We start from the raw sequence: 12,620 nt of genomic DNA, 5'->3' as shown, positions 1-12,620 counted from the left end.
TAACATGAACATGGGACTTTTATTCTTCATGGCATGCATAGCTATTTCGGACATAATGTGGCTTAAGAGGAGAAATAATCCCTCTAAACATGAAAAGCACCTAATTAAGAAAAATAATAGCTTGTTAAAATTCTGAGATTGTGTGGTTGGAATGAAAACCAGCATACAGATTGGGAACCATTGATCTAGATAACTACAGTGTTAGTTATTAGTTCTAATACTATTCTAATTAGTTATGAGTTATTATGGTTATGATTCGTTGTATTGGTAAAACTGCACACACATCTAAAACATAATTCATCCATGCATTGTAACCTCAACACGAGAAACATTACACTGATTAAAGCTTTGTGGAATTTGACTAGATCACATTTCCCTTTTCAGATACCCCTGAGTTGGAGCGCTGAGGTTGGGGTTATTTTAACAGTTTGAGCACTGTGCTGGCGCACGCGTGAAAGGAAACTGTGCTGCTGACGCTGCTTCATGAAAAACAGGATTCTCTCACTTCTTTTTCTTCTTCTTGCCCTTTTTGCCCTCCTTAGCTTTGGGTTTCTTGCCCTTCTTGAAGGGGCCCAGGCCCTGCCGCACCATGGTCCCGCGCCACCAGGACTGGAGCTTGAGAGGAAGTCAGAGAACAGCAACAACTTTTATAGGGATCCAGAGAGAGACTGTAACGGGGTGGTGAGGGAGAGACAAGAAGGGCAGGACAATAACTTGTGGAGGGTTGTAAAACATTTTAATGAGATAATTCTTTGAGAGAGGAAGTGACCGTGGTTCAGGTAACTACCCTGTCGGTAGAGGAGTTAGCCGTGAGAAGAGGTAAGGACGTTCGTTAATACAGTGAACACACACACACAGGCGTAGGTCCAGTACAATGGGAACTACAGACCTTGATGGCGGAAGCCCATTCCATCTCCTCCTTCTCTCGCTCTCTGCGAAGGTTCTCCTTCTCCACCCTGTCTGCGATCACCACCTGCTCACTCTCCCTGTACTGAGTCACACAGTGTCATCACTGCACGGGTCCACCCACATCGTTCATGTGATCACTTCCTCCGACAGACTCCTGTGCTGCTGTCAGCTCTGCTGCATGTGCGCATCGCTTGTTCAAGGTGCATTATGCAAACTCCTTATATGCATGTATAAGTGTGTGTGTGTGTGTGTGCATGAATATGCATGTATAAGTGCGCATGTATTTGTAAATGCAGTTTCCTCACCTTCTTGGCCAGCTCCTGCAGGCGGGCCAGGTTGCTGGCTCTGTTGTTCTTCAGGGTGTTGAGCTCATGCTGTTTGTCCTCCATGTCCTTCTCATAGCGTTCCATCCACATCTCCAGCTTCTCCTCCAGGGCCTGAGGAGTGCATCAACATCAACACCCATTTAGGGAGTGCATTTTTACATTTCCAATTACGTGGAGGTTAATACACATATATCCATTATCAGCATATGAAAAATGCATATGTATTCCTCTCAGAAGCACCACATTTTAACATGTTATTCCTCCTTTCTCTACAGCAAATGTGTTAACAACCCAGAAAAGTTACTCCAACTGTAAAGCAGCCAAAAGGTGTAGAAATGCTGATTCACACAGAAATACTTGGGTCCAGAAAAAACACTTGGCTAGGAGACATTCAGGGAAAGATTTCCACATATAAAACCAATCACAGTCTATCACCGATACGCCCAACCGAATGCATTTTTTCACTGACAGTCTAAACCCCAGCCGCACGCATCACTTCCACTTCCCCGCGGTTATACTCACTAACTGGTCCTCTTTGAGGAATCTCTCCAACTCGATGTGAGAAAGTCTCTCCTCCTCCAGCATCTCATGCAGTCTCTATCAGGACAAAGACAGACTCTTTAACTGATGGACACAGAGAACTTATGGAGCACTGATCAACAATTAATTGCTGCTGAGGGAAATAGGCATGAAGGAAGTGGTTTGAGTAAATCCAGGGCCAGCCAGGCCCTGTGGGCTGTACATGCGCTTGGACTTATATCAGTTCTTAAACACTGATTCAGGGTCAGTTTACATGACAAATCACAACCCTAATCACTGACCAAAACAGAAATGATGCATCCAGGATCTGTCCATAGAGAGAATCCAGCTATGTCTTCTGGTTCTGAAGGTAGGGCTTTCCTAATACATAGTCCTTCAAGTGTCATTTCCCCTAAGACCATGATTGTTTAAGTGAAATCAAATCCTGTCGGCTCTGTGCCCAACGTATTCATTTCGGTCATTTATTATTCAGAGATGTGTGCTACATTCTGCTGACTGAGGTGCTCTAGGGTAGAAGAACTTGCTACTATGGAAAGAGACAGCAGTGACTTGTGAGATCCAGGGCTGATTCAACCACACTGAAACACAGATGCACTGGCACACACAAACTGATCCACTTATGCACGCATGCTCGCACATACACACCTTGATCTCAGCCTCCAGTTCCTTCTCCTTCATGGAGTTTAGCTTTTGTTCCTGGTAAACCTGCAGGTCAGAGCTTTTGGCCACATACTTCATCTCCAGATCAGTCTTGGCCTTTGTCTCCTGCAGCTGATCTTTCAGGTGGGCTATCATTTCATCACGTCGCTGGGGGGTGAGGGAGGGGGGGTCACTTAACCTTCACTTTACATCAAAGCCAATTTGAATTGAAACAAAAAAATGAATGACTTTTTGATTTATATTCCCAGGTGTAAGGGGGGGTAAATATGATTCTACACCTATGTGATTCTTTGCACTCATGAGCATGCAAATATATGAAGTCTCAATTGTATACTGGTGTGCAGTCAGACATTTAGGATTGACTCAGATAATGCGTAAGCTTTTCGGTCTTTCAGTATTCTCTCATCAGTGGAATTTTGAACAGCTGCAGTTTGAAAGAGTACGTGCTATTCCTGGAATAGAGGTCATGTATTCTCTGTGCACAGAATCACTCATCGTTAATAACTGGCACTTCTAAAGTGAGAAACAGTAGCCAAGGACATTACACTTAACTAGTAAAGTGTGAAGCCATCAATAAGGTACCACAATGGCACACAATTGCAATTTCAGGTGACGTAAGGAGGACCTAGAAGAACTCATGCTTTGAAAAACTATTTACTGTAAGCCTGTTTGTTTGCTGATCAGTCTGTACTACATATGATTGTCACTGTAAAAGAATGTGTCTCTTTTTCTTTTCTCTTGCCCCCCCCAAAAAAACCCAGTAAGGGTGATGTTTTTGCATGCAAAAACATGAGCCACCCAGATAGCCCAAACAAACGACCTGAGCGGTCCACAGTGTGAGTGTAGTTAAGGTGTTTTTCACCGTGATGCGTGCACAAATATACATGCAGCTGCTCCTGGTTACCTGCAGCTCCAGCACTTTCTCCTTGCGGATGTCCAGCAGCTGCCTCTGCAGAACCTTGGTCCTGCGCCGCCCCTCCTCCTCACTGCAGTGCAGATGGGGGGTCATGATGGTCAAAGCTGCTCAGCCTCCGAGCATTAGCATTTACAGCATTTCACCATTACTCTTGAGGAGCAGCAGTACGTGTACATGTATACAGTAAGCTCCTGTGATCAATAGGACAGTGCCTCTTGTGACAGTCACTCGAGGGGTCAGACCTGAGGATGAAGTCCCGGATGCGGGCCTTCCTCTTCTTCTCCTCTTCTATGGTGGACAGCAGACTGTGGAATGTTCCGGTCTCCCGCAACTCCTTCAGCAGATTCGTGATCACTTGAGCCACAAAATTCCTGAATGTCAACAAGGGACATAGGGTAAAGTGGTATGTCCCCTCTCTGTACATGTGTAGACTACATGACGCCTCTCTCTGGAGTTAACACCTCATCAAGTCTTCTGCCACTGAAGAGCATGGTTTTCATTCCATATATGTGTCATTATTTCAGAGGATTTTTATGCATGTAACCTACCTGTCATACTCCACCTGGGCCAGGGGTTCAGGTGACAGCTCTTTATTCTCTGAGATTACATCAGACTCCCTCTGTGACCTCATTTCCTTTTTGGACTTTGCCAGCCCTGCCTCCTCTGTCTGATTTTGCTGGGTCACCCCATTTCGCTGCTCCTGCATCTTCTCGATGTCAAATGGCACCAAAGAGAAAGATGAGATGAGAAAGAATGGTGGAGAAAGAGGCAAACAAGACAGACATATAGAAATATACGCTGTATGACGTAATCAAACAAGACAAATATTATGGAAGAATGTGTAACATTGTCAGTCTCTCTGTTGTTTATGTAGTCAAGTAATCTGGTGGCCCACATTGTATTGGACAGATGAAAACACAAAGCAACACACACTATCTCCCCTGACAAAGTCACATAGATGGTCAAGGAGAAAGACCAGGCAACACAAACCCTACTATGGACTAACAGGTCCCAGAGCAGAAAGGAGAGAGGGACGTGGCAGTACTGGTACTGTCTACCTCCAGGTGGCCCACGCAGGTTTTGGGCTTGATGTGCCCCAGCACTGCCAGCTGGTCCTCACAGTCCTGCAGCACAGTGATCACCCTGAGCCGCTCTACCGTTGACCACTGCGCTGCCATCCTGCTGAACACAGCACCATTCAGACTGCTGAAAACCTTTCCCTTCACACAGCTTTACACAATGCAATAAACATACCTTCAAAGGTGCACTACAGCAGTGATTCCCAGCCTTGGTCCTGGGGACCCCTTTTGTATGCCGGTCTTCGTTCCAACCACAATTGCACTTCCAGAATTTTAACAAGCTGTGAATTTTTCTTAATTAGGTTATAGGGATTCATGGTTATAGGGATTTTTTAACCCTCTAAAGCCACATTGTGTCATAAATAGCAGTGCACGCCATGTAGAATAAACATCCCATGTTTACATTGTGCATATTTGATTTAATTAACACAATTTAATTAAACAGAGCAAAATTATTTAACTAATCAAATTCAAGACTGGGGTGAATCATAAAGCTAGAAATTGGTGAAAGTGTGAACACATGGCCACTAAAACTAACCATTTGTTAAATAATGAAGAATTCAAAGGCAAAGCAAATGATAACAAGCCAAACCTGCATTGTGTAAATGAGGTTAAAGAAAAAATTATTAAAGAACTTAGACACTTGTTCAACAACCTAAGTCGGAGCCTAGTCTTCATTTTGATCAGTCAGAATTCGTGTTACCTGTTTTTATGTAGCACAACAAGTACACTGTATTAGGCATCCCACCTGACAATAACTAATGTCTTAGACACAGCTCAGCTCGTGCAACTGCGTTAGAACGGCTGCATTTATTTTAGCGCGAGCAGGCGCACAGGGGGTAATTCATTTTCGTACGCTGTAACATACATTAGCGACTCTTGCCCCCCCCCCCCCCCCCCCCAAAAAAAGTATTAATACAGTAACAATTGTTACAACTTACGGCTTTCCGAGAGCTGAGGACCGTTCGTTTACTGTCGCTTTGCATGCGTGACCATAGCAACAAATCAGAGAACAAAATAGAAAGTTTTTTTAACCAAAAATAAAGCTATAATTAAAATTACATTATATTAGAGTTACGCTAACAGTACATTGTTTATTGAAACGTTAAAATAGTTTTGCAAAATACATAAACTTTATTGCGATATGAACACTCTTATTACCATTATAATTATTATTATTTTTTTATTAACATTATTAAAACGTAAAACAAAATAAATTTTGTATTAATGACACTTTTAATTCGCAATAGCATTAACAGTAGATTAGCTGCAAACGGTTCGAAAATATCATTTTAGTCAGGCACTGCTTTTGGCACCGACGAAGTTTATTTCCCAGCATGCCCAAAAGACTTCCTTTTCCTCCATCTTTGTTAGCCTAGCAGGTGAGGGGTATAAACTGTGATCTAATTTAATAATATTTTACGGTTATAAAAGTGCATTCAGAGTACAATTCTTGTGTTTTCATATAGTTGTTATTCCTTAGTTTATGTATACCCCACTATGTGTGCAAATTTACACGCGATGGTTAAGATCATTAACGGATTTACGTTGTGAGCTTTTAGCTAAGCAGCGCACAGGCGCGTATACTGGTCTTTCCACTTTCACTGATAAATGTGATGTTAGAATTTAATGAAGCTACATGACTGTTTTTGTCCATTGTAATTCCTCAGATTTACTCTGTAAATGTCATTGCAAATTATGAACTGTTTGATTACTTGACCAAGTACTCTGTCGTATGTGATGTAGCCAGCTTGAGAATAGTATATAGCTCGGTAGTTTATTAAAGTTCATCTCCGTTTTTTAACGATAACGTTAAGTAAATAAAAAAACCTCCAGCTTCCGAGAAACCCCAAATTAAAGACTATTGGGAATATTGTGGTGTATGTTAATTGTGAGTTGTGAGCCTTTCCAGGCCCCAGAATGTGTGACACCATTAGCACGTTTATATTGTAACTCGTCTTCTCTGTACCCCAGGTTTTTCACGAGCCTGAATACTAGACGATCACAATGCCTGGAAGGTGAGTACAATGCTGGAGCATATTTCATTACAAGTTAAAGACTTCAGGAATTGAATGCTGAACTATTCACTCATGTGGCTGTACTGTTATGCCAACCAGGAACTTAGCTATTTGGTTGTTACAGCTTGTGATTATTTAACTTGTTCCATAACTTGCAGAGCACTGTTTGTTTTGTACTAAAGTGACTCTTGATTATTCCTTGGTTTCCGTTTTGAATCCTGATGTGGGATGTGTAGCAGAACTTGATGGCTATTTGGGTTACTGTATGTTTGGATGGGAGCCGTGCTGCAAAACAGACTTCAGAAGTAGAAGAGTTTTGTCTGCCTATGCAAGAGTATGTTCCTGGAGGATAAAGTAATAGAGTTCAGGCAATCGCATCACTGCGCTACACAAGAAAAACAACCAGTAGTTGGTAGGCTACTGCATCAAACTACATATTAACAATATAAATGTTAATCATGGTTGGTTACCTGTACTATAGTCAAGGCAGATCTTTGTGCAGGGAATGCAAGTATCCACATGTATAATTATCTAGGTCCTGGGCCTGTGTTCATAAAGTGCCTCAGAGAAGGCTGATCTAGAATCAGTTTTGCCTCTTGGTATAGGTATTCTCCTGTTTAAGATGTGGACAGAAGAAACTCGGGCTTGAACCATCACTTCTGCTTAAGACGTTTTATGAATAGGAGCCCTGGTTTGATGTAGTCGACATGTTCCATTCTCTCCTAGACTGTGGAGCAAGGCCATCTTCACCGGGTACAAGCGCGGGCTGAGGAACCAGCGCGAGCACACGGCCCTGCTGAAGGTGGAGGGAGTGTACACACGCGATGAGACCGACTTCTACCTGGGCAAGCGTTGCGCCTACGTCTACAAGGCCAAGAAGTGAGTAGTCCGTACGGTCCATTGTACCGTCTGCCTGGCCTACATTCCAGATACAAAAAGAATTTTGCTGCTTTTTGCCACAGTATTGTGAGGCAGTTCACAGAAGTGTTCCCCAAAGGAAAACTGACTCCGTTTACTGTGCTGACTGGGAGTCAGCCGGGTCTGATAAAGACAGTGCTCAGTTTTAAAACATTCTACTGGATCGACGTTATGTAAAACCTAGGTTCTCCATAATACAGTGTAATCATGTTTTGCATTGATGGAAAGCCGATGTCATGGGGAATAGGTTGGTGTCTTTGGTGGGGTGCTGACTAAAGATCTTAATACCTATGGGTCAGTGCCCAGTCAGATACAAAGGTTAACCCAGCGGGGTATGCTTGCAGAAATGGCACAAGCAGGATCATTAGTGTACTGTTTTGCTTTGTGTCTTCATTTAATGACTTAGTGTTTTGCTTTGATCTTTGAATATATAAGCGGAAAGGTGCGATGGATCAGGAAGACTTGTCAATATGACCTCGTTCGCCTTGCGCATATAGCCATCTCACTACACACACTTGCATCTGTTTCTTATTTCATCAAGTTCAGTCTAAACATCTGGGGACATTCTGTATCAGTATTTTAAGTTTGTATGTACAAACAGGGACAATGCACATTATTGAATGTGCCAGATTTAACCATTAGAGCTAATTTTCATTGGCGGTCCCTCAGCAGGATCATGGGAAAAAACATTACATATTATTATGAACAGAAGTCATTACATATTATCACATACGCAGCCGACGTTTTTGTTCCCATTTGGTGGGCATGCTGTGCTGTACCTGTTGGTACAACCGGAATGCAGTGAGTGAGGAGTTTAAAATCGGCGTTCTGGCACGTACACTCACCCTATCAGCAGCCACTGTAACAGTGCTCTGGAACTGTACGTACTCCGCTGTGTGTTGAATGTTCTCGTTTTAAGAGTGGCTCCTTTTTACACAAGTTTGCGAGTTTCTCATGCACAGCCCTTGCTTCTGGCTGTCTTTATGGCCGGGATTCAGTTAACAAATGTCCCTGCAATAGCTTTGATCACATGAATGGTTTTGGGCCTTATCATTTGGGCTTTTCTCTCCATTGTCAATTTCTGTGAAGAAACTGTACATCACGCTCGGAAGATGTACTCAGGATTTCCCTGTTTTCGGGACTGAACATGTCGCGATTTCATATTTTTTATTAAGAAAAATAAAGTAAATATAAAATCTAAATTAAGTATGGAATTTAATGTATACAGAAAATTAACTCCAATATATACATAAAGTGGTCCTAGATGCCAACAGGTTAAACAAATTTGTGAAATGCACAATCCATTTTGGTCAGCGCAAGTTGCTGGTGCACATATGCCGATGCGTGGATGCAGGTTTTGTTTTCGTGTGGATTTGTAGATTAGCTGGATTGGTTTTCCTGTTGGGCGCAGGTGCAGGCAGGGTTGCGGTCCAGTTGCGTGTTAGCTCAGTTTTCTGAGCAGCAGTGTTGATGGTGCCTGTTGTGCTCTAGGAATACAGTGACCCCCGGGGGCAAACCCAACAAGACGAGAGTCATCTGGGGCAAAGTCACGCGTGCCCACGGCAACAGCGGGATGGTGCGCGCCAAGTTCAGCAGCAACCTGCCCGCCAAGGCCATTGGGCACAGGATTCGAGTGGTGAGTGCCTCCTGTCTTCCTCCAGCCCCCCTGCAACCCTCCCTTCTTTGCATTTCATGAGTGTCGAGTGTGGGTCGGTCAACCTTGTTTACCCTCTGGTCTCGATTGTTGATTATTTAACCTTTGATCTGAAATTTGGATTCGCTTAAAAATTGAGTTATTGGAGTGCATGTAAAGTGAGAGCATACAATACATGTAATTATGAAATCCAATGAGTTCTGGTGCTTGATTTTGACTGAGCATGCTCAGATCCCTGGTACTGGTGTTTCTGGCCTCAGTACAGAGCAGTGATTTTCCTCAGCATGTGGCATGTTGATATACTGCCTTCGTAAGCACCATTGAGGTTTATAATGGGGATTTGGCACCCCTCCCTGTGTTTGTGTTAATTGGAGCAGCCCTGAGGAATGGTATACCTCCGGGGGCAGTTTCCCAATCCTCATTCTCAGCCTTATACCCCCCCCCCCCTTCTGTATAGGAGATAGCTCTCTGGCTGCTTATTTCAACCCTCTTAATTTATCCATATTTTTTGCCCTCCTCTTCCATCATTACATTTCATTACATTACACTTCAGCTTCTAGCCTATGCCATCTAGCTTTCCCATCCTTGTCCTGCTTTGGTCCTGTCCGACCCACCCTCTATTTTTTCCAGTCACAATGTTTCTTGTATTGGTGTCCCACCTTGACTGCATAATGTGCCAGTGAATGGCAGTCAACATTCATTTGAGTCCTCATTTGATATTATCAGCTACAAGCTAAGGAGCACAGGGGACCGGCATCCTAGAGTGTTTAGTTGTTATCAGTGCATCACTGAAGAGCACTGAGGGGTGAAAATGAAACTATGCCAGTTCTCTGTTACATACATTGAGGCAAATGGTCAAATATCCAAAACGTTTGACAAAGTCATGAAAGCTTTTATAAAACATTCAAATTTCAACTAGAGAAATGTGAGCGTTTTCTGTAAAGACTAGCAGTTTTCTGTTTAATATGAAATTCCCAGCCACCATCCTTGCAGTTTGATTAAATTAAATCATCCAAAATGAAATTAAATCTGCCCATACTATGAACAGTTGAAAAATTGGCTCCTGAGTAATATATCTGGGAATTACCATTTTAGGATAGATTGTAATGTCTTGTGTTGAGTCTGCAGATGTTGTCATGTGTAATGAGTAGCTTATACACGCCACACCCTTTTCCTGACTGCCTCCGAGCCAAGACTTCACGACCACAATAGATATGAGTCATGTGATTTTATTGCAATTTCTTGAAGTTCTATGTGCTTATCTGCATATTGTATGTTAATTTATTAAATAAACCTAATCAATGATGGTTTGTAAAGCTCACTGCCAAAGTCATTGCTTATTTGTATACACTGCTTGCGAATCTGCACATCCACGCAGACAAAAAAAGTAAACTAAGCTGTATTAAAGTTAGGTTAGGCCCTTGGGTTATTAGAGTGGGGATACCTACCAATGGAGGACACTGCAGTTATAATGTGGAGTCTGTGGTTCATGCTGTGGATCTGTGGGTTACTGCTCTCTGGATGCTCTCAACCTTTTTCTTTTTCTTTTTCAGATGCTGTACCCATCACGGGTGTGATGTGCTGTGATGTACATACAATAAAAGTCTGGTCCAAGTTGTGTGCAGAGTGTGGTCTTTGTGTGGTTTGTGGGGCTCTAGCTCCTGGGCTACATCTGAAGGGGATTGGGGTTTAACGGCCTGCCTGTCTCGCTTCTCTGGACACCACTGTGTTTGTGCGCTACACGAACAAAAGAGCAATTGTTTGTCTCGCTGTTCATGGCGACCATCAAATTGTCACTGCTCACCCATGAGATTATGCGCTTGGTACATCAGGTCACACTGTAGTTGCAGTGCATTTATGATAATGTTCCAGTTTGAGAGATGCAAGCGCTTCAAATTGAGAGTAAACAATGGGGTGTGTGGGACAAAGAGGCTTGAGTGTGCAGATGCTCTGAGGCCAATAGGTTGCTTCAAGTTCCCATAGCCCCCATTTTCAAATTGTATTTTTCGTATGCTGTAGGCTAAGTTTTCAGTTGAGGCCTTTGTTTGACGGACTGAGTTGGTGTTCTTGATCGATTTGCTTTCCATATGTTTGCGCTGCTTCAAAAGCTGTTAGACTGTTTTCAACTCACCTTTTAGTCCTCAGACTTGAGCTATAGTTTCTCATTTATGACTTCATCAGTTCATGTGACTACACTTGGGGACATTGTGTAAACATTGGGAGCATACCTCGTTCTCTGCAAGGACCTCATCACAAGGTTTACTCTGGGAGATGGTTTGTCTTAACTTCAAAAACGAAGAACTTGGAAATGTCTTGACTGCTGCCATTTAATAAAGTCGATTGTCGTATCAATAGAGGCCTATGAGATTGTTACAATAAAAGCAAGCTGAAAGGGAAGATTAGGATATACTTTTAAAGGTTTTTTTTAGGCTCATATACTTTGGTTCTGTTCATGTCACATCCAAATAGTCTACAATTTCCGTGACACTGATTTGGGGAGTTATGACGAACTGTCGGGATTTGGGGAGTTATGACGCACTGTCGATCTCTAGAGCCTCCATTGTATAAAAAAAAATAAATAAAAAAAATTCCCAACTATCTTTTAGCATGTATTTACTTTGAAGGGTGTTACTGTGTTTCACTGTGCAGTTAGGATGTTAATTCCTTTTAGGATTATGTTATTTGACATACAGGCCACCCTAAATTTTAGCTAGATGTAATCATTCCGGGGTATGTCGGACCTCCTTTTCCGATAATTGATATGGACCAAACTGACAATTCCATTTGCTTGAATTCAGTTTTAGCTCATAGTTCATATAGTTCCTAGTCAGGAATCGAGTATCCTTGATCGGAAGTTCTCGATCACTGCATGTGCTATTCTATAGTTAATTTAAATTTCCATCAGTGACGACGTTGCCTACGATCATAATTTACCATTGTCCTTGCGATACATTAGTCGAAACTATCCTAATTAGCCTATGGAAATTACCTAATGGCCTTCATGTCTCTGTATTTGTGTATTAAACCCTGAGTAGCCTAATGTGTCAAACTGAGATTCAATGATGCTATGAAATAATTGCATCTTGTTCCTAGTGGGATTCATTCACCGGTAGTAGGCTACTGCCCTCAGTACAGTGGAAAAGTACTGATTCAGTTTCTGGAACGATTAGTCGGATTCCTGAATTATGTTGGAAAAAAAGGGGGTGCGACCACGTAGGCTACAGTAGTCTGCACACAGACGAAAATGTAATTCAAATGATGTATCTCCACTTAGGAGATTAATTGCATAATTCTACTTTTAAAATCGGCGTCAGGCCACCTTTCTTACTTTCGAGGTCTGCCCAGAGAAAAAATAAGAACAATCAATTTCCATCATTATATGTAGCCTAACGAATTCGTGCCTTCGTACAGTCTATTCGTATTCCTGTAGCTTACGTTGTTTCATTGTAACCTCTAACTCATTGACAATGTCCACGGATCATGTTTTAGCCAAACGATGTTTTACATCAACGTAGCCAAATATATCCGTAGCGACTATTTCTAACAGAAATTTATCGGTATATTTCAAGACATAAAACAATATGGGCTTGTTAACTTGAT

General features: G+C 42.3%; 2 protein-coding genes across 8 annotated transcripts; one reads left to right on the top strand and one right to left on the bottom strand.

Moving 5' to 3' along the window:
• On the bottom strand, positions 1 to 5,667 carry LOC135235614 (dynein regulatory complex protein 9-like). Of its 6 annotated transcripts, none has more exons than XM_064301283.1 (11): positions 5,372 to 5,667; positions 4,606 to 4,711; positions 4,410 to 4,533; positions 3,900 to 4,057; positions 3,594 to 3,722; positions 3,340 to 3,421; positions 2,421 to 2,582; positions 1,758 to 1,832; positions 1,215 to 1,346; positions 890 to 991; positions 1 to 615 (listed from the first exon to the last, which is right to left on the bottom strand). In XM_064301283.1, the coding sequence occupies exons 3-11, from the start codon at positions 4,527 to 4,529 to the stop codon at positions 502 to 504; spliced, it is 1,074 nt and encodes a 357-aa protein (XP_064157353.1). In that variant the 5' UTR covers positions 4,530 to 4,533; positions 4,606 to 4,711; positions 5,372 to 5,667; the 3' UTR covers positions 1 to 501. The 6 variants fall into 6 exon arrangements, with proteins under 6 accessions (XP_064157353.1, XP_064157355.1, XP_064157350.1 ...); XM_064301285.1 differs by having other exon boundaries at positions 4,606 to 4,692; XM_064301280.1 differs by having other exon boundaries at positions 4,410 to 4,530; positions 5,372 to 5,666.
• Positions 5,668 to 5,715: 48 nt separating this feature from the next.
• On the top strand, positions 5,716 to 10,634 carry rpl35a (ribosomal protein L35a). Of its 2 annotated transcripts, none has more exons than XM_064301286.1 (5): positions 5,716 to 5,812; positions 6,405 to 6,448; positions 7,175 to 7,327; positions 8,858 to 9,002; positions 10,574 to 10,634. In XM_064301286.1, exons 2-5 carry the CDS (start codon positions 6,438 to 6,440, stop codon positions 10,595 to 10,597), a joined length of 333 nt encoding a protein of 110 aa, XP_064157356.1. In that variant the 5' UTR covers positions 5,716 to 5,812; positions 6,405 to 6,437; the 3' UTR covers positions 10,598 to 10,634. The 2 variants fall into 2 exon arrangements, with proteins under 2 accessions (XP_064157356.1, XP_064157357.1); XM_064301287.1 differs by lacking the exon at positions 5,716 to 5,812 and adding an exon at positions 5,983 to 6,007.
• Positions 10,635 to 12,620: the final 1,986 nt, after the last annotated feature.

The sequence above is a fragment of the Anguilla rostrata genome, chromosome 12 (genome assembly GCF_018555375.3).
Source record: "Anguilla rostrata isolate EN2019 chromosome 12, ASM1855537v3, whole genome shotgun sequence".
Taxonomy (NCBI): Eukaryota; Metazoa; Chordata; class Actinopteri; order Anguilliformes; family Anguillidae; genus Anguilla; species Anguilla rostrata.
Note: the sequence above shows the minus strand (reverse complement) of the source record. Positions and strands in the feature narration are given on the sequence as shown.

Excerpts from the sequence above, each read along its gene's own strand:
- LOC135235614 (XM_064301283.1), bottom strand. The coding sequence starts at position 4,529 with ATGGCAGCGCAGTGGTCAACGGTAGAGCGGCTCAGGGTGATCACTGTG. Across the intron at positions 1,833-2,420 it reads AACTGGAGGCTGAGATCAAG|AGACTGCATGAGATGCTGGA; the intron begins GTGTGTATGTGC and ends TTGTCCTGATAG. Across the intron at positions 616-889 it reads AATGGGCTTCCGCCATCAAG|CTCCAGTCCTGGTGGCGCGG; the intron begins GTCTGTAGTTCC and ends CTTCCTCTCAAG.
- rpl35a (XM_064301286.1), top strand. Across the intron at positions 7,328-8,857 it reads TACGTCTACAAGGCCAAGAA|GAATACAGTGACCCCCGGGG; the intron begins GTGAGTAGTCCG and ends GTTGTGCTCTAG. Across the intron at positions 9,003-10,573 it reads TTGGGCACAGGATTCGAGTG|ATGCTGTACCCATCACGGGT; the intron begins GTGAGTGCCTCC and ends TTTCTTTTTCAG.